The sequence below is a fragment of the Plecotus auritus genome (assembly GCF_963455305.1).
Source record: "Plecotus auritus genome assembly, chromosome: 1".
NCBI lineage: Eukaryota > Metazoa > Chordata > Mammalia > Chiroptera > Vespertilionidae > Plecotus > Plecotus auritus.
In genome coordinates, this window is record NC_137770.1 from 71,295,603 (window position 1) to 71,317,623 (window position 22,021).

At 41.7% G+C, this 22,021-nt stretch overlaps 2 protein-coding genes across 5 annotated transcripts in view; both read left to right on the forward strand.

Moving 5' to 3' along the window:
- Window positions 1–15,872, forward strand: part of TMEM87A (transmembrane protein 87A) — a 49,062-nt gene extending 33,190 nt beyond the window's left edge. For all 3 annotated transcript variants that reach the window (XM_080645478.1, XM_080645480.1, XM_080645479.1), the window contains exons 15-20: window positions 1,041–1,144; window positions 9,055–9,128; window positions 9,865–9,926; window positions 11,090–11,145; window positions 12,220–12,250; window positions 14,642–15,872. In XM_080645478.1, coding sequence (XP_080501604.1) covers window positions 1,041–1,144; window positions 9,055–9,128; window positions 9,865–9,926; window positions 11,090–11,145; window positions 12,220–12,250; window positions 14,642–14,683 — 369 coding nt within the window. In that variant the 3' untranslated portion in view covers window positions 14,684–15,872. The remainder of the gene's footprint in view (window positions 1–1,040; window positions 1,145–9,054; window positions 9,129–9,864; window positions 9,927–11,089; window positions 11,146–12,219; window positions 12,251–14,641) is intronic.
- Window positions 15,873–17,084: 1,212 nt separating this feature from the next.
- Window positions 17,085–22,021, forward strand: part of VPS39 (VPS39 subunit of HOPS complex) — a 49,529-nt gene continuing 44,592 nt past the window's right edge. For both annotated transcript variants that reach the window (XM_080663711.1, XM_080663712.1), the window contains exon 1: window positions 17,085–17,346. In XM_080663711.1, the coding sequence (XP_080519837.1) occupies window positions 17,274–17,346 (73 nt within the window). In that variant the 5' untranslated portion in view covers window positions 17,085–17,273. The remainder of the gene's footprint in view (window positions 17,347–22,021) is intronic.

Below are 22,021 nucleotides of genomic sequence, written 5' to 3' on the forward strand. Positions count from 1 at the left end.
CTCTACCCTGAGTGTTAGAATGCTTCCTTCCTCCTAAGTATTCTACATTACTATGGCTCTTGGTATGATAGGATTTTTTGTTCTGTTTTAGGGGCGGGGGATCTAATTATCCCAATGGTGGGAAAAAATTTTATAAATGATAAACCACAGTCTGTCATAACCCAGTCTTAACTAAAAATTCTCAAGAAATTCAGAATCCTAAACATTAAGTATATATGAATAATGCTAATCTGAATAGAAGTCATGCTCCTAAGATCTGAGCACAAAGATTGTGGCCAATTTCTTTGGAGGTGCAAAGGCTCCATTTTGGTAAAAATAAATTAATTAATAGGAAAATCATAAAAAGTAACAATCTAATGTTACTTTTTCTTGCCTTGTATAAAAACCCGTCCCCAGAGATTCTCAGAGCTCTAATGAAGCACTCACAAGTGCTCTACTGTTGGTGCCTTTTTATTCTTTGTATTTTTAAAAATATGTTTTTGTTGAATTTTAGAGAAAGTAAGGGAGATGAATAGATAGAAACATCGATGAGAAGCATCATCGATCGGCTGCCTCCTGCACACCCCCCACTGGGGATCAAGTCTGCAACCCTGGTGTGTGCCTTGACCAGGAATTGAACCGGTGACCTGGTTCCTGGGTCAACACTCAACTGCCGAGCCATACCAGCAGGGCTGTTTGGTGCCTTTTCAAAAGAAATGCACTGATTGATTTTAGAGAGAGAGGAACATCAATTTGTTGTTCCACTTATTTATTTGTGCATTTATTAGTTGATTCTTGGATGTGCCTCACTGGGGATTGAACCTGCAATCTTAGCTAGCTAGTTGGTGCCTTTTCTCTAATAATAGTAAATACTACAAGGGAAGAAACTATGTTTCTTCACTTTTGTATTCCAGTCACTTAGCACAGTGCCTAGCACATAGCAGGCTCTTAGTAAATATAAGGTGAATTAATAAATAAGTGATCCTTGTTCTATGCCATAGGGCTTCTGAACAAAGAAATAAGATAATGTAATACATGTTATACTTTTTCCTCTTTGGTAGGATTGGCGGGAGCTATGGGTGGACGATGCCATCTGGCGGTTGCTGTTCTCCATGATCCTCTTTGTCATCATGGTTCTCTGGCGACCATCTGCCAACAACCAGAGGTTCTTGGACACTTCCTATTTACACAGCTAGACGGTGTTATCAAGGGTGGTGCAGTGGGTGTCAGTGTTGGGGTCATAATGGAAGGAGGAGCACTCACTGGGTCTGGAATCAGGAGAATTAAGTTCCTGTCTCAACTCTTCTATTAATTTGCATTGTGATTTTTGGCATGCTGCCTCTTTTCACCAATCTGAGCTTTAATTTCCTCTTTGTATAATGTGGGGGAATTGAACCAATTGATCTGAGGTCCCTTTCAGTTCTGACAACTGATAATAGATGTATTTGAATGGGAAAATAAGGAAGGTGGATAGATTTGACACTGGTAATGAGAGTTGTACCTGTCTAATGTCCAGAAGGAAAGAACAGTTTCTACAGTCAGTAGCCTAGCCCACTTTGTAACAATAGAGGCAAATCTCAATTAGTTAGGAATTATCTTAATTTTGTGACTATCTGTGCCTTTGTTTCCCTTCGTTTTTTTCCTTCCTTTTGTGCGTGTGGACAAAAGTATAGATTACACAACCATACCACCAAAGAAGGAAAAGGATTGAGATGCTATTAGACATACCAGTAAAATATTCAGAAAGAAAATAAATGACATTCTTTTACCCCATGAAAATAGTTTTGTCTTTTCACACTGTACTCTTAATATTTGTGTTCCTTGAAAAAAGTTGAAAACAAATGGTGTGAAAGAAAATAAAGATCTAAACTCATGCTATTCAGAAAGAGCCTAGACATCCTGGTGACCATCTTTTACATTGATCTATTACTCTGTCCACATGCTAGCTATATCTATGGATGGGGTAGGCAAAAGTACGTTTATAGTTGTAAAAAAAGTTTATTTTTATTTATTTTTTGTTGATTTTAGAGAAAGAGAGAGAAACATTGATGTGAGAAACATCGATTGGTTGCCTCCTGTACACTGACCTGGGGTCAAACCCACGACACTAGAGATGTGCCCTGAGTAGGAATCGAACCCATGACCTTTCGGTGCATGGGACATCACACTAACCGAGTCATACTGGCCAGGGCAGAGTTTATTCTTGTATTATTATTTATTAACTAGAGGCCCGGTGCACAAATTCATGCATGGGTGGGGTCTGCCTGGCCTGCCCCAATGGGGGCCCATTGGGCCAGGCTGGCAGGATGGAGGGGCTGCAGGCAGATGGGTGGCTGGCCCCGCACCCAGGGTGTGAGGGGCTGATATGGGCCTGGATCAGGCTGGTTGGCTGTCACAGTGCGTGTCATAGTTACCTCTCATTCTGGTTGTTCCAGACGCTGGGCTTTTATACATATAGACTAGAGGCCCGGTGCACGAAATTCATGCACAGGGGTATATGTCCCTCAGCCCAGCCTACACCCTCTCCAATCTGGGACACCTCAAGGGATGTCTGGGATCGGGCCTAAACGGGGAGTCGAACATCCCTCCCACAATCCAGGACTGCTGGCTTCCAACTGCTCGCCTGCCTGCCTTCCTGATTGCCTCTAACCGCTTCTGCCTGCCAGCCTGATCACCCCCTAACCACTCCCCTGCCAGCCTGATTGATGCCTGACTGCTCCCCTGCCAGCCTGTTTGCCACTAACTGCCCTCCCCTGCAGGCCTGGTCCCCCCAACTGCTCTCCCCTGCAGTCCTGGGTCCCTCCCAACTGCCCTTTCCTGCAGGCCTGGTCGCCCCCAACTTCCCTTCTCTGCCAGCCTGGTCACCCCCAACTGCCCTCCCTTGCAGGCCTGGTCCCTCCCAACTACCCTTCCCTGCTGGCCTGATCGCCCACAACTGCCCTCCCTTGCAGGTCTGGTCCCTCCCATCTGCCCTCCCTTGCTGGCCATCTTGTGGTGGCCATCTTGTGTCCACATGGGGGCAGCCATCTTTGACCACATGGGGGCAGCAATCTTGTATGTTGGAGTGATGGTCAATTTGCATATTACTCTTTTATTAGATAGGATAGAGGCCTGGTGCATGGGTGGGGTCTAGCTGGTTTGCCCTGAAGGGTGTCCTGGATCAGGGTGGGGATTCCCTTGGGGCGTGGGGTGGCCTGGGTGAGGGGCCTGTGGTGGTTTGCAGGCCGGCCATGCCCCCCGGCAACCCAAACGGAGGCCCTGCTATCTGGGATTTATTTATCTTCTATAATTGAAACTTTGTAGCCTTGAGTGGAGGCCTAGGCCGGCCAGGGTGTGCGGAAAGCTTGGCTTCCTCCATTACCGGGGAAACCCAAGCCTCCTGCTCACTCTGTGGCTGCAGCCATCTTGGTTGGGTTAATTTGCATACTTGCTCCTTATTGGCTGGTGGGCGTGGCTTGTGAGTATATCAGGGGTACAGTCAATTTACATATTACTCTTTTATTAGATAGGATATTATAACTGTAAGCCTACTTTTGCCCACCCCTTCAGTCTCTATAAGATTTTTTGGGAGAAACCAAGATGGCGGCATAGGTAAGCACCTAAACTGCTGCCTCGCACAACAATTTCAAAACTACAACTAAAAGAACAGACACCATCCAGAACCACAGGAAAGCTGGCTGAGTGAAAATTCTACAACTAGAAGGAAAGAGAAAAGCTCACAGAGAATTGGAGGTACGGCAAAGGGTCTTTGTGCGCGCAGAGAGGAAGGGCGGCTGAAAGCCTGGCTGACTTTCTCTGGCGGAAGGGGGAAGGAAGCCCCCGACCGCACTGAACCCCAGTTCTGACTGCACTGAACCCCAGTTCCAGGCGAGCCCCTGGGACCCACGCTCTTGTGGGGGGAGTCTGGACTCTCAGGCGGAGACTCTGGAGCCGGGGAAAGCGGAGGACTGAAAGCGCGCGCATGCCAGTGCGCACAAAGGCTGCGGAGGTTGCCACAGGCTTTCCCTAGTGGAAGGGAGTCAGAGGCTCCTGACTGCACTGAGCCCCAGTTCTGACTGCACTGGACCCCAGTTCCAGGCGAGCCCCTGGGGACCCACGCTCTTGTGGGGGGAGTCTGGACTCTCGGGCGGAGACTCGGGAGCCGGGGAAGGCGGAGGACTGAAAGCGCGCGCGTGCCAGTGCGCACAAAGGCTGCGGAGGTTGCCACAGGCTTTCCCTAGTGGAAGGGAGTCAGAGGGCCCTGACTGCACTGAGCCCCAGTTCTGACTGCAGTGAACCCCAGTTCCAGGCGAGCCCCTGGGGACCCACGCTCTTGTGGGGGGAGTCTGGACTCTCGGGCGGAGACTCGGGAGCCGGGAAGGCAGAGGTCTGAAAGCGCGCACGTGCGCGCAAGGGCAAGGCTGACAGGAAGCCAAGACTGAGACTCCACCCCATCCAAGCTGAGCACAGAGGCTATTGCAATTTGGCAAGTCTAATCCTATAAGGCTGTCTCCAGCACCGAACTTCTGCCAGCATAGACACAGCTGATCCTTACAGCCAACTGGCCTGGAGGTCAATTCTTCCCAGTGATACCAACAACAATCAAGACTTAATTACAACAAGGCTGTACACACAGTCCACAAAGGGGTGCACCAAGAGTGTCCACCTCAGGTTAACTGGGGAGGCAGACCCACTGGGCCATATTGGAAACCTAGCACACAAATCTACCTTACCAACTCAGGAAAGCAGTGAAAATGTGGCGTCAAGGAAACAGATCACAAACGAAAGAAATGGAGGAAAACAAACGACTGGATATAGAATTCAAAACCACGGTTATAAGGCTTTTTAAGAATATCCTAGAAAAGGCCGATAAATATAACGAGACCCTCGATGATATGAAAAAGGACCAACTAGAAATTAAACATACACTGACTGAAATAAAAAATATTATACAGAGACCCAAAAACAGACAAGAGGAACACAAAAATCAAGTCAAAGAATTGAAATACAAAGAAGCAAAAAACACTCAACCGAAAAAGCAAAAAGCAAAAAAAAAAAAAAATCCAAAAAGTTGAAGATAATGTAAGAAGACTCTGGGACAACTTCAAGCGTACCAACATCAGAATTATGGGGGTGCCAGAAGGAGAGAGAGCAAGATACTGAAAACCTATTTGAAGAAATAATGACCAAAAACTTCCCCCACCTGGTGAAAGAAATAGACTTACAAGTCCAGGAAGAGCACAGAACCCCAAACAAAAGGAATCCAAAGAGGACCACACCAAGACACATCATAATTAAAATGCCAAGAGCAAAAGACAAAGAGAGAATATTAAAAGCAGCAAGAGAAAAACAGTTAGTTACCTACAAGGGAGCACCCATACGAATGTCAGCTGACTTCTCAACAGAAACTATGCAGGCCAGACGGGAGTGGCAAGAAATTTTCAATGTGATGAATAGCAAGAACCTACAACCAAGATTACTCTACCCAGCAAAGCTATCATTCAGAATTGAAGGGCAGATAAAGAGCTTCACAGATAAGAAAAAGCTGAAGGAGTTCATCACCACCAAACCAGTATTATATGAAATGCTGAAAGGTATTCTTAAAGAAGAGGAAGAAGAAAAAAGTAAAGAGAAAAATTATGAACAACAAATACATATCTATCAACAAGTGAACCTAAAAATCAAGTGAATTAAAAACCCGAGGAACAGAATAATCTGGTGAATATGATAGAATCAGGGGCATAGAAAGGGAGTGGACTGATAATTCTCAGGGGGAAAGGGGTATGGGGGGGTTCATGAAGAGACTGGACAAAAATCATACACCTATGGATGAGGACAGTGGTGGGGAGGTAAGGGCAGAAGGTGGGGTGGGAACTGGGTGGAGGGGAGCTATGGGGGGAAAAAGAAATAATTGTAATAATCTGAATAAAGATTTATTTTTTTAAAAAAAGAAAAAAGATTTTTTGCTTTACCTCTCCTTTTCCTTTCTCTCTTATCTTTTTAAAAATATTGTGCCTACTGCCTGTAACTCCAATGTTACCAGCCTAATGTGATGTGTCCTTCCACATTTTACTCATTTAAATATGGGCTCTTCTTTTACTCAATAGTGGAAATGCCTTTGCAAGACAACTGCTTTAAATTAAACTTAACTATTTTCATGGATGGCACAATTTTACATGGTACAGATGTAGTAAGTACAGTTAATTAACTCATTTCTGTATTGATGGGCATTTGGACTATTTCCATTTGGGGTGATTCAGGGTCCTAAGATCACCGATATGTTTAGAAGGACTTAAGGAACTCAACATTTTCTTGTACTTAGAGCAGAGTGGGTTTTTTTTAACAGCAAAATGATGTGATCAGTAAGGGAAAAAGACACAGGTGGAGTCTAGAAAAATCCATATTTTCTTTCCTTCCTCTGAGGAAGTACATCAAGCGTGCTCTTTTCCTCAGCAACAAAAAGTGTAATAGCTGTGCTTCTTTTCAGGGGAGCCCATTAGAGACTCAGCACTCTGGTTTTTATTGGGGGCTTGACACATAAGCACCCTCTACTTAATATGTACCAAAATTCCAGGTTCCCAGAAGGTAAGCAAAGCTTATTATAGATTGAATTGTAGAGGTAATCTAGGCACAGTGATTACCCTTACCCAGTTAGGAAACAGGTCCAGGGCCAGGTTCCCAGACACCTTCCATGGGACATCCATGTAAGCAGGCCCCTCTAAAGGCCTGCTATGTTACCTCTTACGCATAGGGGTCATTAAAAATAGGAATAAGGTACAGTGATATTTTAAATACTTTTGTACATCAATTCTTATACACTTTAGTATTCCTTTGCCTAATTTTTTCTCCATCACACTTATAACTATTAACTGTACCCAGAGTTTGTTGGTTAACTTTAAACTTTTTTATGTGTTCTTGGTTATAGAAAAACTTGAAAATGGGGAGTCAAATTTGTCAGTTTTTTCCCCTCAGGGATTGTATATTTTGTGTCTTATTTAAGACATCCTTTCCTAGCTTGAGGTGAAGTCATTGTTACTTTATAATTTTTTACAAATTTCACCTTTGAGATTCCATTTATCCAGAATTGTTTGATTATAGGTTTTCCGTTCTCTTCAGTTGCTCTGATCCTGCATCAGTAGCACACTTAAGTAGTATCTGGAAGGCCTAAACCATGGTTCCTCTAATCCAGCCGTGGGCAAACTACAGCCCGCAGGCCGGATTTGGCCCGTTCGGTTGTTCTATCTGGCCCGCGGAGCCGAAAGAGCGGAGGGTTCTCTTGCTCTCCCCTCCGCTCCTTTACTTTGAATTTATATTAGTTCACACAAACACTCCATCCATGCTTTTGTTCCGGCCCTCCGGTCCAGTTTAAGAACCCATTGTGGCCCTCGAGTCAAAAAGCTTGCCCACGCCTGCTCTAATCTCTCCTTTTTTTAAAAAATATATTTTATTGATTTTTTACAGGGTGGAAGGGAGACGGATAGAGAGTTAGAAACAACGATGAGAGAGAAACATCGATCAGCTGCCTCCTGCACACTCCCTACTGGGTATGTGCCCACAACCAAGGTACATGCCCTTGACCGGAATCGATCCTGGGACCCTTGAGTCTGCAGGGCGACGCTCTATCCACTGAGCCAAACGGGCTAGGGAAAATCTCTCCTTTTTTTAAAATGTCCTTTGCTATTGGATCTTTTGCTCCTCAATAAAAATTTACCTTGATTGTTTAATTCTAGGAAAACCTTATTGGATTTTTATTGGAATTTAATTGAATTAATGGATTAATTAGGGAAATCCTTTTAATAATTCCATCTTTCATTATGGTATATGTCCTTTTATTTTTCTTTCAATGCTTGAGTTACATTTTATAATTTTAATTAAATGTTTTTAAAAGTTTTTATGACTCTTAGGATACATACTTTAAAAATAATACATGACTTTCCCAAATATGTCGGAAGGCTTTGGGCTTTGTATATTTATCATAGCCATACACTCTCCTACATTACCTTGTTAGTGCTGATAATTTTTAAGTTTTCTCAGTAGATTGGTTATTAGCTAAACTAATGACAGTGTTATTCCTTTCTAAATAATCTTGCTTCATTTCTGATTTTTGTGTTGGCTAGGCTATTGAATTGAGGCAGTGAGAGTGAGCCTTCTCATCTTAATCACTTTAAAATAAGTGCTTCTCAGGTCATCATTAACTTTGATATCTACTGTGAAATTTTGTTAGTTAACCTTTAACATGTTACAGGTGTTCCCTATTATTCCTGCTTTATAGAGTTGTCTCTTTTAATCAGAAGGGAGATTTAATGACAAGGTAAATGAAAGTAACAGGCAGCAGTAAGTACAGAGCAAGTTCAAAGATAAAGGTAAATGAAAGTAGTAACAGGCAGCAGTAAGTACAGAGCAAGTTCAAAGATAAAGGTAAATGAAAGTAACAGGCAGCAGTAAGTACAGAGCAAGTTCAAAGATAAAGCGTTCTAGGAATGTCCTGTCTGCTGAGTCTCTTGGAAGTTGTGTAGGAAATATATCTGAGATGTACCTGATTAGACCTTCATCTTCCCACTTCCACACTTGGAAACAGATTTTAAATTACTTGAAACACACAAGATCAGAACTTCCAACTCAGCTACCTAATTGAAGGCTGAGATTTTAAATTTCACGAGAATTTACTTACCTTTGAATGATACATATGCTTGTAAATGAACATTTATTAAATGCTTGCTGTGTGTCAGGTACTTTTTAAAGTGACTTATTTACTTTTCAGAGAACACCTCTGAGTAATGTTCTGTTATCCCCATTTGCAGATGGGAAAACAGGAGGTGCACAGGGAGAATAAAGAATAAGCAACTTGCTAAGTCATGGGTAGCATTGTAGCTGAGCCTGCATTTATAAGTACGGTACTGTCCTGCTTCTCCCTTGCTAATTGAGAGGAAATCGAGAGCTTTCTAAAGGGGAAGAATTATTTTAGTATTCAGCAAACTGATTTTATGAATGACTGTAATTGGGAGCTTCAACAGTCAGTCCTGTAAAATCCAGATAGTGGAGCAACTTTTGTAGTTTTCTAATTTTTTCCCTTATATTCTACCTTTGTTCTCTCAGGTTTGCCTTTTCACCTTTGTCTGAGGAAGAGGAAGAGGATGAACAAAAGGAACCTATGCTCAAAGAAAGCTTTGGTAGTGATAAAATTTACCTTTTATTTGTGCCTTAAATATTCTTTTCTGGTTTTTAGAAATAAAGTAAGTATAGTTGACCCTGAACAACGTGGAGGTTAGAGGTGCTGATTCCCCATGCAGTTAAAAATTCATGTATAACTTTTGACTCCCCAAAACTTTGCTACTAATAGCCTACTGTTGACTAGAAGGAGACCTTACTGATAACATAAAGTCATTTAACACATATTTTATATGTTATATGTATTATATGCTATATTCTTAAAATAAAGTAAGCTAGAGAAAGGACAGTATTATTAAAATCATAAGAAAAAAATACATTTACTGTGTTTATTGAAAAAATTTCACATATAAGTGAACCCACACAGTTCAAACATGCTTGTTCAAGGGTCAGCTGTATAACATTTTGAGTATTAAAATTAAGATACTTTGATGTAATTACATTATTATTTTATAGCTGTGTGGGGGTGAAGTTAGGGAGAAGCAAAAATAAGGGCATGAATCTTAAGATGAAGCTATGGTAAACTCTGTAAATAATTGGATATTAAATGTTCAGTTTACTTACCAGAGATGAGCTGGAAATCTGGTTTTGAATTTCCCAGCATAAATGTAAGGATAGAGAAGCATCTGTTGTATAATTCAATGTCAGTAAACTTAAAATAAAGGTCTGAATCTATTTTTGTGATCCTTGCTCGTATATTGACATAATTAGCCAATCTCCTTTTTTTTCCTTCTACAGAAGGGATGAAAATGAGAAGTACCAAACAAGAACCAAATGGAAATAGTAAAGTAAACAAAGCAGTAAGTGTGACTTCTTTTCTTTCCTTTGCCCTGCCCTCCAGCCTGTGGTGGAGCTCAGCAGTATGTGCAGGCCTTAATGACTTAATTCACCTGTGCTGTACTTAAGCTTGCTTTATAAATCTTTTAATGTCTGTTACATTTACTTTTTTTTTTTAATCCTCCTCTGAGGATATTTTTTTCATTTCTTTTTAGAGAGAGAGGAAGGGAGGAAGAGAGGGGGAGAGAGAAAGAGAAACATAAACATTGATATGAGAGAGACACATGGACTGGTTGCCTCCCACACAAGCTGGGGAGCATACCGCAACCCAGGTACATGCCCTTGACCGGGAATTGAACCAGTGACCTTTCAGTGTGTGGGCTGATCCTCCGACCATTTAGGGCAACATTTACATAGTTAAAAACAGAGACAGCAAGTGATTCTATCTAGGATAGAATCTTGAACTATGTGGTTTGCTACTATGTCCTGAAAAAGTACCAGACAAGTCTCATGGTTTTGTTTAATGGTTTTTATCAGTGAAGTCATAGCTTCATCAATAACCTAAAATATTTTCTGTAGTAAACTTCAGAGTTTTTAGTCAGCATTTGTGTGTGTGAGTGTGTGTGTGTGTGTTTTGATAATCCTCACCCAAGGATATTTTTCCATTGATTTTTTAGGGGCAGTGGCAGGGAGGGGGATAGACAGAAACATCGATGTGAGAGAGACATATCGATTGGTTGCCTCCCACACAACCAGGGCTGGGGATGGAGCCTGCAATGGAGGTATGTGCCCTTGGCCGGAATCGAATCCAGGACCCTTTAGTCTGCTGGCCGACACTCTATCCACTAAGCCAAACTGGCTAGGGCAAATTTTTATTTTTTAGAACTGCATTTACTCTACATTAAGGACTTTATCTCAGTTTTAAGAAGCAAAGCTTACATGAAATGAAAGTTAGGTATTAGATCCTTGAGCAGAAACCATTTAAGGATATAGAACATCATTTTACATTTTGGTGATGTAGTTTTTAAGTTATTTGACTTTACTGTTAGCAATCCCATTTGTTATGTGAATATACTACTTCAGAGTGACAAAAGATTAAATTTAAAGATGTTGAGACCTTTAGATTATTGCTCAAGATGTATTATTTTATGCATTTTAGTAACAACTGGTACTTGTATGTTCCCAGCAGGAAGATGATTTGAAGTGGGTCGAAGAAAATGTCCCTTCTTCTGTGACAGATGTGTAAGTTTTTGAATCATTACTATAAGAATCCTATTTCACAGTTAGTATTGAGGGCCAGAGTATACTAATGAGAATGTTTATACTTAACTTTTCAAAAGAATAATTAAAAAGATGTTTAAAAATAAAGATTAGGAATGATATACAAACAAAAGTAATTGAGATTATTCAGTCAGATGACAATTTTTGCTTAGAAAGATTTCAGTATAGATCTTTCCAAAATCAGTGGGATAATTCTTTTTTTCTTTTTTTACTTTTTCGTAAAAATTACCGTTTACATTCAGTATTATTTTGTACTAGTTTCAGGTGTACAGCACAGTGGTTAGACAATCATATACTTCACAAAGTGCTTCTCTTGATATTTCTAGTACCCACCTGGCGCTGTACATAGTTATTACATTATTATTGACTATATTCCCTATGTTGTACTTTATTTTATAACTACCAATTTGTACTTCCTAGTCTCTTCATCTTTTTCACCCATTCCCTCAACCTCCTTCCCTCTGGCAACCATCAGTCTGTCTCTGTATCTATGAATCTGTTTCAATTTTGTTTTTTCATTTATTTTTGGAATTTTTGAGTTCTTTTCCATTGCTATAATTTTGTTTATTTATTTTTAAAATATATTTTTATTGATTTCAGAGAGGAAGGGAGAGGGAGAGAGAGATAGAAACATCAATGATGAAAGAGAATCATTGATCAGCTGCCTTCTGTACACTCCATACTGGGGATTGAGCCTGCAACCCAGGCATGTGCCCTGACCGGGAATCGAACTGTGACCTGGTTCATAGGTCAATGCTTAACCACTGAGCCACACTGGCCGGGTATAGCTATAATTTTATTAAACATTGGTTCTATTACAATACAGAACGTGTTTTGTTTTTTAATACAGTTTTAGTAATTTTGATTCTTGTTTTTTATTTGTCCCCCCCCCCCAAATAGCCATTAATAAGATACAAATATTATATACTTAACAAAAAAAAAGGCTTTATATTGCATTCATTATTCCATTGTCCTTTTTGAACCACATTTGGCTTTATTTTTACATTATTCTATTTGGTGTTTTTCTCTCTGCAGAGCACTTCCAGCCCTTCTTGATTCAGACGAGGTTAGTAATCAAATCATGTGCATAAAATATGGGTCTAGTGACTTAATAGGGAGTCATAAGTTCTTTGTTCAGGGAGATTTTATTTGACTCAGTAAGAGTATCATTGAAAAGGATGAGAACAGAAATACTAACATTAGAACTCAAAATATTCAGGAGGGTTTACTTTCTGTATATGTCCTCCTTTTCCAAAGTTTTATGATCAGACTTGAGAATGTCTTTAATTTGGGTAGCAAATAACCATACTGTCCCACTTTCTACTTCCTTTGTCTTTAAGAAATTCAGATTTAACCCTTACTTAATCTAGGAAAAAATAATAAAAGGATTGAGAAAGGACTATCATAGACCAAAGCAAAATATAAATTATTTTAACTTACCTGTTATTCATTATTGTCTATGCAGCTATCTCCTTCATATATTAAGGATTATAATTAGTATCTCTGATGTTTATGTTGATTTTTAAAAATATATTTTCATTAATTTCAGAAAGGAAGGGAGAGGGGAGAGAGATAGAAACATCAATGATAAGAGAAAATCATTGATCGGCTGCCTCCTGTACGCTCCCTACAGGGAATGGAGCCTGCAACCTGGGCATGTGCACTGACTGGGAGTTGAACCATGACCTCCGGGTTAATAGGTCTATGTTCAACTACTGAGACACACCAGCTGGGCTTATGTTGATTTTTAATCTTAATATGCTTCCATACAATTCATCTGGAAGGCTTCACAATAATTGCCTGAGTTAATGGGAACTGGTTCTGGACATGTTCTGAATATTGGGTTAGAGTCTTTTGGTTTCAGGAAGCCTTTTGAGCACACCAAAAAATTATGGTGAAGAACAAATAAAATGACCATCTTAACAATTCTCAAATGCAAAGTGTTAACTATATGTGCATTCTTGGGCAACAGATCTCTAGAACTTTTTCATCAATGTAATTTTAGTGAGTATAATCTAGACTTATAATAGGGTAATATGCAAATTGGCCAGGACGCCATCACATAATGACCGATCAGCAGGAGGGTGGGGCAGCGAGCTACAAGCAGTGGAGAGCTACAGGGGGCGAGGAAGTGAGCTACGAGTGGCAGAGATTTACAGGAGGGCTGGGCAGCAAGCTATGAGTGGCAGAGAGCTACAGGAGGGCGGGGCAGCGGGTGGAGAGCTACAGGAGGGTGGGGCAGCGAGCTACGAGTGGTGGAGAGCTACACAAGCGGCAGTGGGCAGGGTGGCCAGCTGAGGCAAGCGGCAGCGAGCTACTTGCGCACGGATTCGTGCGCAGGGCCACTAGTTTATTTATAAGGATACTAGAGGCCCAGTGCATGAAAATTCATGCACTGGAGGCGGGGGGGTCCCTCAGCCTGGCCTGCCCCCTCTAACAGTCTGGGGGCCCTCAGGGGTGGGAGGTGACCCAGCGATCAGGGGAAGGCAACACCTCATCACACCTCTGCTGCTGCCACTGCCGGCAGCGCAAGCCTCAGCTGGCCCTGATTACCTGAGCCTCGGGCGACTCTGGATGGCTAGGCACCCACCATTTCAGCTTGCCTGTGCCTCAGGCTGACCCTGGGCGGCTGGGCAGCTACCATCCGAGGCTTACCTGCGCCTAGGGCTGGCCCTGGGTGGCTGGGCAGCCACCATCTGAGGCTTGCCTGCACCTAGGGCCGGCCCTGGGGGGTTGGAGGGCTGAGGGGACTGGGGGACTCTCGAGGCAGGTGCGTGGAGCGGCTGGACCTGCCTGGGGGTGGGCCCGGCCATGCTGCATGCCTGCCGCCCCAGCGGGGCTGAGGGGACTGGGCGCCGCTGTCTTGCCACCATCTTTGAGGATGTGGCAGTCAATTAGCGTATTCCTTCCTTATTGGCTGTGGGCACTGCCATCTTTGTGAGGGCATGACAGTCAATTAGCATATTCCCTCTTTATTGGATAGGATACCGTAGTTTGTTTATACAATTCTGTATTTTTGGACACTAAATTCTTTCTGGTATTTTATTATAATTCTGAGTTGCATTAGAAATTCTTGTGACTAAATTTTTGCCTACATCCCTGACTATTTCTAAATCAGTTAGAGGAGGTACACATTTTTATTAAAGTTTAATCTTAAGTAAATAGTTGTTTTAACATCTCAATTGACTCTAAAACATGCCGTTCCTTTTGATTTGTGGTTTTATATACAGAGGCCTAGAGATTTTGACTTGGTTAATCTTGTGTGGGGTCTGGACATGTCTATCTTTCAAAATCTTCATAAATGATTAGGAATCATCTCTCCTAAGTATTTAATGAACATAAACAAGTACTTGTAGGAAATGCCTGTGTGCCTCATCTATATAGAAGATACTTGGAATGTAGGCCATCATTTAAAATTAATGTATTTTGAACAAACCTTTTTTATTTTTTTCTCTAGGAACGAATGATCACGCACTTTGAAAGATCCAAAATGGAGTAAAGAGTGGGAAGATGTGCAGTTGAAGATGCTAGCACCTGGGAAGAGATCATCTGTCAATCCTCTGCACTGCTCCATGGATTAAAGGAGCAATGACATCCTGATCTGTTCCTTGATCTTTGTGCATTGGAGCTGGCGAGAGGTGTCAGAACTAGAACATCTTATTGAATGATGTTCATAGGATGAAAAAATTCTACAAGTTACTTATTTACAACATTGATGTCCCATTCCCTCCCGCACCCTGACATGGATGTTTATGCAACTTATGTGTGTTCTTCCTGAACCTTCTGTGATGTTTAAATTGTTTAATCTGTCAAACTAAAAAGTTCAACATCTTTTAAAAAATGTGACATCACCACCATAACATGTAATCTCCAGGAGCAACTGCCTGCAATTTTTATTTATTTAGGGAGTTACATAGGTGATGGGGAAATTGTTAATTATCTTTCCGTTTCCTGGGAAGCGAAGGTTACATCTTGCAGAGGTAGTTTTGAGGAAAAGTCCTTATGACTTGAGCCATGGTTCTACCAATAATTAAAAGATAGAAAGAAAAAAAAAAAAGAGCGAGGGAGAGAGAGAAACTGTTACAGTGTAATTCAGATCATTTTAAAAAGCAAAATCAAGTGCAATTTTGTTTACAAATGGTATATATTAAAGATTTTTCTATTTCAGATGTACTTTAGAGAAAAATATTAGCTTAACTCTTTGGACATCTGCTATTGTGACACATCCCATTGCTGGCAATGTGGTGCACACTCCAGAACTTTTAACTACTGTTTTGTAAGCCTCAAGGTAACATTGCAGACTCCAGACAATGCTTTGTTTGCCTTCATTCACTGGGTGTTGCACTAGATGTAGCGAGGCACTCCATCTAAGTGCTTGTGAATGAGCACCCTGTTAAAAACTCTTAATTCTTCAAAAGCAGGAGCTAATACAAAGGAAACAGTTCCTTCTGGTTTAAGTTTTGCTGCATGAAGTAGTATGGAGACCCTGGACTGCTGCTCATTCTTTAGGGTAAACGGTTCTTGTATCTGGTGTTGGTTTAGAGACTGTTTATAAGAGACATCACAAGGTGATGGAATTCATTTGAAGCACTCTATTTCTCTTTTAATGGTTTTGTCTACTTTTTCCTTCCAAGAGTTTTGTTCTACATAGAAAGTTCATGCCGTTTTTTAATATAAAAAATTTTAACAAAATTAATGTGTTTTCTGTCTTTTTTTCTTTTACTTTATCTAAAATGCTTTTTTCTCCCAAACTCTCATAGGATTTTCCTTCCATGGTTTTTATTCTGTATCGTCTTCTTGTTGAAGCCAATAACCACATAACCACAATCTTCACTAACTAATACTATAGTGAAAGTGTTTACATTTTTGTAACATTTCTCTACAGCTGTTTGTGGTGTGTTTTTAAAAAATATATATTTTTATTGATTTCAGAGAGGAAGGGAGAGGGGAGAGAGATAGAAACATCAGTGATGAGAATCATTGATCGGCTGTCTCCTGCACGCCGCCCTACTCGGGATTGAACCCACAACCCCGGCATGTGCCCCTGACCAGAATTAAACCCGGGACCCTTCCATCCACAGGCCGACACTCTATCCACTGGGCAAAATGGGCTAGGGCTGTGTTTTGTTTTGTTTTTTGTTTTTGTTTTTAAATCACTAAGGCAGTATATCTAAGGAACCCTATGAGGAATTGACTATATTCTTAGATTAACCCATTACAAAGGGCTGTTTTCTTGGGGGTAAATTGCCAGATACTGATCATTGCAGTGCTTCTCAAACTTTCAAGTGCGTGGGCTCACCTTGGGGAATCTATTAAACAGACTACTGGGCACCCCCTCCTCCATCTGCCACTCTTCAGAGTTTCTGATTAAGTAGGGTGGGAATGTGGCCTGAGACTTTGCATTTCTAACAAGTTCCCAAATGCTGCTAGCCTAGGGACCACCCTTTGAGAACCACTTGCTTGGAACACCTTTAAAATGTAAGGGTAAGGCTGTGATTATAATGGTAATACTAAAACTATCATTTATTGAGTGCTGTGTCAAGCATTGCTAAGAGCTCACAACGCTAGATAGGTATATAAAGTCATCGTTTTGCACATAAGGAAATTTAAGTCCTTGGGAGATTGAATTTTTTAAATGTCACAGCCAGTTTCCTAAATGGCAGATCTCCGTCCCAGGTCTGACGCCAAAGCCCGAATTCTATACTTCCTAATCCTATACTTCCACCACCACACTATACTTCCTAATACAGTTCTAAGATTCTATCATTTTCCCTCCTTTTTAAGCCCATGGCTACTCCATAATGGAGAAGCTCTAGGCCTAGGGTGAAATGGGAACCTAAGCATTGGTGCAGTCCTCAAAGGTGATTTAAGAACTAGGGCGGAAGGGGCGGGCTTCGGCTGCGGAAGGGGTGGGCTTAGGCCAGCAGGAAGTCCGGTGTAGGTGATGGCTCTGCTGCCAAAAGGCCTGTAGTTGGGGTCTCAGGCCAGCTCCTGTCCGGCCCTTTCCTTAGCGCGGTTCTCGGTTCTGTTCACGGCCCGGCCCGGCCCTCTCAGAGTGAGACTGTCAAGGCGAATCTCTGCTCGCCGCCATGCACGACGCCTTCGAGCCGGTGCCGATCCTAGAAAAGCTGCCTCTGCAGATAGACTGTCTGGCTGCCTGGGGTGAGTCGGGGGACCGAGGGGCCGAGGCGGGGGGCTACGCGGGAGCGGCACGGACCTTTCACAAGCCTGGGGAAGTGGACGGGCGTCTGGCTATGTGGGCCCCGGTCGGACGCCGTCCGAAAGGGAACTGGGATGAAGGAGTCAGAGCATTGTAGATAGCGAGGGCTCTTAGGACGATCCCCTGGGATCCAAGCATTTTAGGGAGGTTCCGCCTGCACTAGCTCTTGGTGCAGAGTTGGAGGTTGAGCTTTCCTTAATTGTGCTCAGCTTTGGCTTATTTCGATTCCCAAGAAGTCTTTAGTTTGGAGGCACAAGCAGTGGGAAGTTTTCAGGTTGCCAGGAACTTGAGCTTATCTGATGATTGTGTTGTACTGGTTTGGGGGGAATAGAGGGGGGGGGGGGCGGGGGATGAATGAGGGGGTTTTGAACAAGTTAACACCGTCTGCCATTTTTCCCTTAGTGATCATACATTGTTCACTTCTCATTATTGTAGGTAACTCATGTTGTTATTTAAACTCTTAATCTAGCCCAGCGATTTTCAACCAGTGTGCCACAAGAATTTGTAAAATATGCACTACCTGACTATTTAGTCAAGGGCACCGACCTCTTTTCCCTTAGATTGTAAAAAATAATAATAATAAAAAAATGAGAACAGCCAGCACAACAATAGCCATCCGGGAGTGAATGAATAAGAATTGTACCCATTTTTGGTCAGATCAGCAAAACAAACAGTTTTTGGTGTGCTGCAGAATTTTAGTAATTAGTTTGTGTGCCATGAGATGAAAAGTGTTGAAAATCGCGGATCTAGTCAAATTGTTCATTGCCTTATATTCAAGTGCCCAAGTTACCTTAACTCTGTAGGTAGAACTTTATCATTCCAGGCTGTCCTGAAATTTAACCCATAAAAACTGGCATAAGCCTCTTGGGAGTGGCCAGTGCAGAAAACAGACTCTAATCTCTTGTATACTGTGGAATAAAAAAGGTTTCAGCGGTCTAAACTTGGACTCAACTATGAACATTATGACTGGTTGTGTCTAACAGCCCCCAAAGACCAAACTGAAATCATTTTAATTTTTCCTGTTAATGTCCAGGTACTAGAAATCAAGGACTATAAAAAGGTAGCTCAGAACCCTTAATCAGATCTTATACTGAGGGCCTGGTAGGAATCTCAGTGGTGGCTGGCATTTTATGCATCATCTTATGGACAGTGCCACCCAGTCAGCCTTGCCCGTGATGGGCCTGGTGGAGTCTTGGTGGTGGCTGGCATCTTATGCATCATCTGTGGACAGTACCACCCAGTCAGCTTTGCAGAGTTCTTCACAGCCTCTTCAGTAGCATGCTTTCACTACAGATCTTCATGTTAATGTACACCCCTCCTGCCTTTAGCAGCCGTGGGCCTCTTTAAAATCGCATCTCCATAGTAAGCAGTCCTAGTTCTTTGGGTTAAGGAGAGAATCCTGCTTTCTCCAGATATCTCAAGAAGGCATTCATTTTCTGTCATTAAGTGCTCTCAGTAAGAATTTAAAACTTTAAAAATGAAAGACCTGGCACTGCACAAAGGGATTCATTCCCCTATTTCTTCATCAAATATGTATTAAGTGCCTACTTAGACCAATCTCTCTGCTAGGGACAGGAATAAGGATGAGTAAGACACAGTGCCTGTGCTTCTAGGACACACAGTGGGGGACAAAGACATAAAGAATTAATTCCCTTTTAATGTGCAAGATTATGATACAAGATAAATGATAACAGAGACATGCTGCTTATTAGGAAAACATGGAGGAGGGGTACCCAACTCTGCCTAGGACTTATGCTTCTGAAAAGGATGGGTGTAGTTGCTTACCACACTCTACTTAGTTTGTCAAAATTTGACTCTGATACCCTGTGGAACTAGTAGTAAACATATCTCAGCCTCTCTCACCAACAGCACTTTGTCACGGTAAAGATTCCCTCCCTGTACCTGTGCTTTTCAGGAAGACAGGTTTGAAATGGTAGGTAGCTTTGGACCTGCCTTGATCTTCCACCGAACAGGAGATATGCCTGTTGCCTATTAGGATGTTGTGGTAGGTATTGGGGCCACAAGAGGCCATTTACTGCCTCTTGCCTCAAAACTGCTTTATTTTCAGGCTTTAGCAGCAATCAGTATTGCTCTTTCTAGTTGCTATCCCTTTTACCTGATGTTCATCCAGGAACTTGCAGGACCAGACAGTATTTGAGCTAGAAGATGTCTTCAAGACACCATCATCTCTCTTCAGAAATGGAAATAAGGAGGGCACTGATGATGATGACCTCTCTAAACTCCAATTGTAGAATCCAGCTGCCTTTTAAGCATCTTCATTTTGGGTGTCTAGTAACATGGCCAGAAAATTCTTGATGATTACACTCTCCCAAAACATGTCTTTTCCTCATACCATATCTCAGCAAATGCCTTTTCTGTTTACTCATTTGGTTAAGGCCAAAAGCCTTGGAATCATTCTTGACTTCTCCTTTTCTCTTATACACCACATTCATTCCATTGCAAATCTTGTCTGCTCCTCCTCCAGAATAAATCTAGATTCCAGTTATTTCTTTCCATCTCCACTTTTCCTACTCTTGATGAGGTCACCATCCTCTCTAATCTGAATTACTATGGTATTCTTCTGACTGATTACCCTGTGTTTGCCATTATGCTGTTTTCAGTTTTTTATCCACATAGAGGTAGAGTGATCTTTCAAAAACTTAGCCTAATTACATCTCTTCTCTGCTCAAAATCCTTCAGTAGCTTCCCATAACAATTAGAATAAGTTCCAAAGTCCTTACCATGGCTGGCTACGCCTGAGATGGTCAGGCCTCTGGTTTTACTTCCCTAACTTTATTTCCTAGGCTCTTATCCCCCCTGAACCTGTCCGGTACTAGTCACACTGACTTTCTTGTTCCATGAACAAACAAGGTACATACCTACCCCAGGGCCTTGGCACTCACTCTTTCCTCTGCCTGGCATTCTCTTGTCTTAGATGTTTCATGGCTCATTCCTCATTTCATTCAAGTCTCCTCTGAAATGCCACATAAATCAGCAAGATCTTCCCTAACTATTCTGTATAAAAGAGAATGCTATATCCATCATTGTGCTATTCTCTTATTCAGTCTTATCATTCCTTTCATCATGGATTGTCATCTAATGCTATTTTATATGTTATTATTATTGTCTCTCTCACTCTATACTAATAATAGAGGAATATGTAAATTGGCCGGGACACTGTAACGTAACGACCAAACAACAGGGACCTGAGGCTGCATGGTGCCTGGTCGGGGTGGGGGATCTCAGGCCGCACCCCCTGCCCAGCGGGGCTTGACAGGAGTGGAGCCGGCCGGGTCTGGGTCTCCTGCGTTTTCGAAGTACGTGTGGGTGGTGGGCAGGGACTTGACTCTAGGTTCCGTGGCATACCCCCAGACTCTGACAGGAGGGAGATTTTCATATACATTTTACTAATTTTCTTTCATCTCTGACACTTCTATTATAGAGAAAGGGCAAATAGCAATATTAAAATATTTCCTCTTAATTAATTCCCTTTTAATGTGCACGAATTTTGTGCACTGGGCCACTAGTATTAGAATATAAATTTCTTCAGAGTAGGAACTTTGTCTTGTATATCACTTTATTTGCAGTGTCTAAAACAGTTCCAAAGTCCTAATGGGTATCCATTAAGTATTTGTTTAATTAATGAATAATATTATTAATTGTAATAGTTTCTATTTATTGAATGCTAATCTATTGAGCTTTTATAAATAATTTTGCAGAGGAAGAACCTGAGAATTTAAGTAATTTTTTCAAGATCATGTATCTAGTAAATTATGGCTGATTCTACAGCCTGGTTCCCAAACTTTAATGCATATTCAGAGCCTATAAAAAAAAATAAAAAGCAGATATGTATGTGTGTATCTGTATATGCATATACACAATCATATTTGCTTATATTATCCAAAGAAACAATGGAAAAATAAATCACAAACTACTAAAATGCTTACCTATAGTGGAAGGGAGAGAATAGTAGAGTGGACAAGGATGGAAGCTAGATTTCTTACAGTTTTACTTTTGGAACTACATAGATATCTAATGTAATAAAATAAAATATAAAAATACAAATTTCAGGGCACTCTTCCTTGCAGAATCATTGATGTGGGATCTCTGGAAGCAGGGCTCAGGAATGTGTATTTTTAATAAGTCCAAGTGATTCTGATGTGGCTAATCAGGAGCTTATGCTTTCAGAAACACTGTTCTTTGCCCTATGGCCTAATGAAGGGAAGTGACCACCAGCTTATTCCCTTCAGTGGCCAGCATTGGGCCAGGAATGGAATTGTTAATTACATGAGGTTGTACTGGGTTGTACTGCTGGACAGATCTTCAGTAGGGTAATTATGAGCAAGAAGGGCCAGCCTTACTCACTTCCCAGGTTGTATCTCAGATTTAGGCTGTCAGGAATTTTCTAGGGCTCACCATCACCTGTTTATATATGTGTTACTTGTGCATTCCACTTTCTAATGTGCAGTGTTGCATCTCAAAATGGACTGTTTAGCCTGTGCTGTGCTTGCTCTGCAGGCTCTTCATTCTCTGTGTTTTGCATGTATAGCTGTGTTATATGGCGACATGTCAATAGAATGTGAAGGCCCAATGTGGCTCAGGTCCTCTGGCCACCTG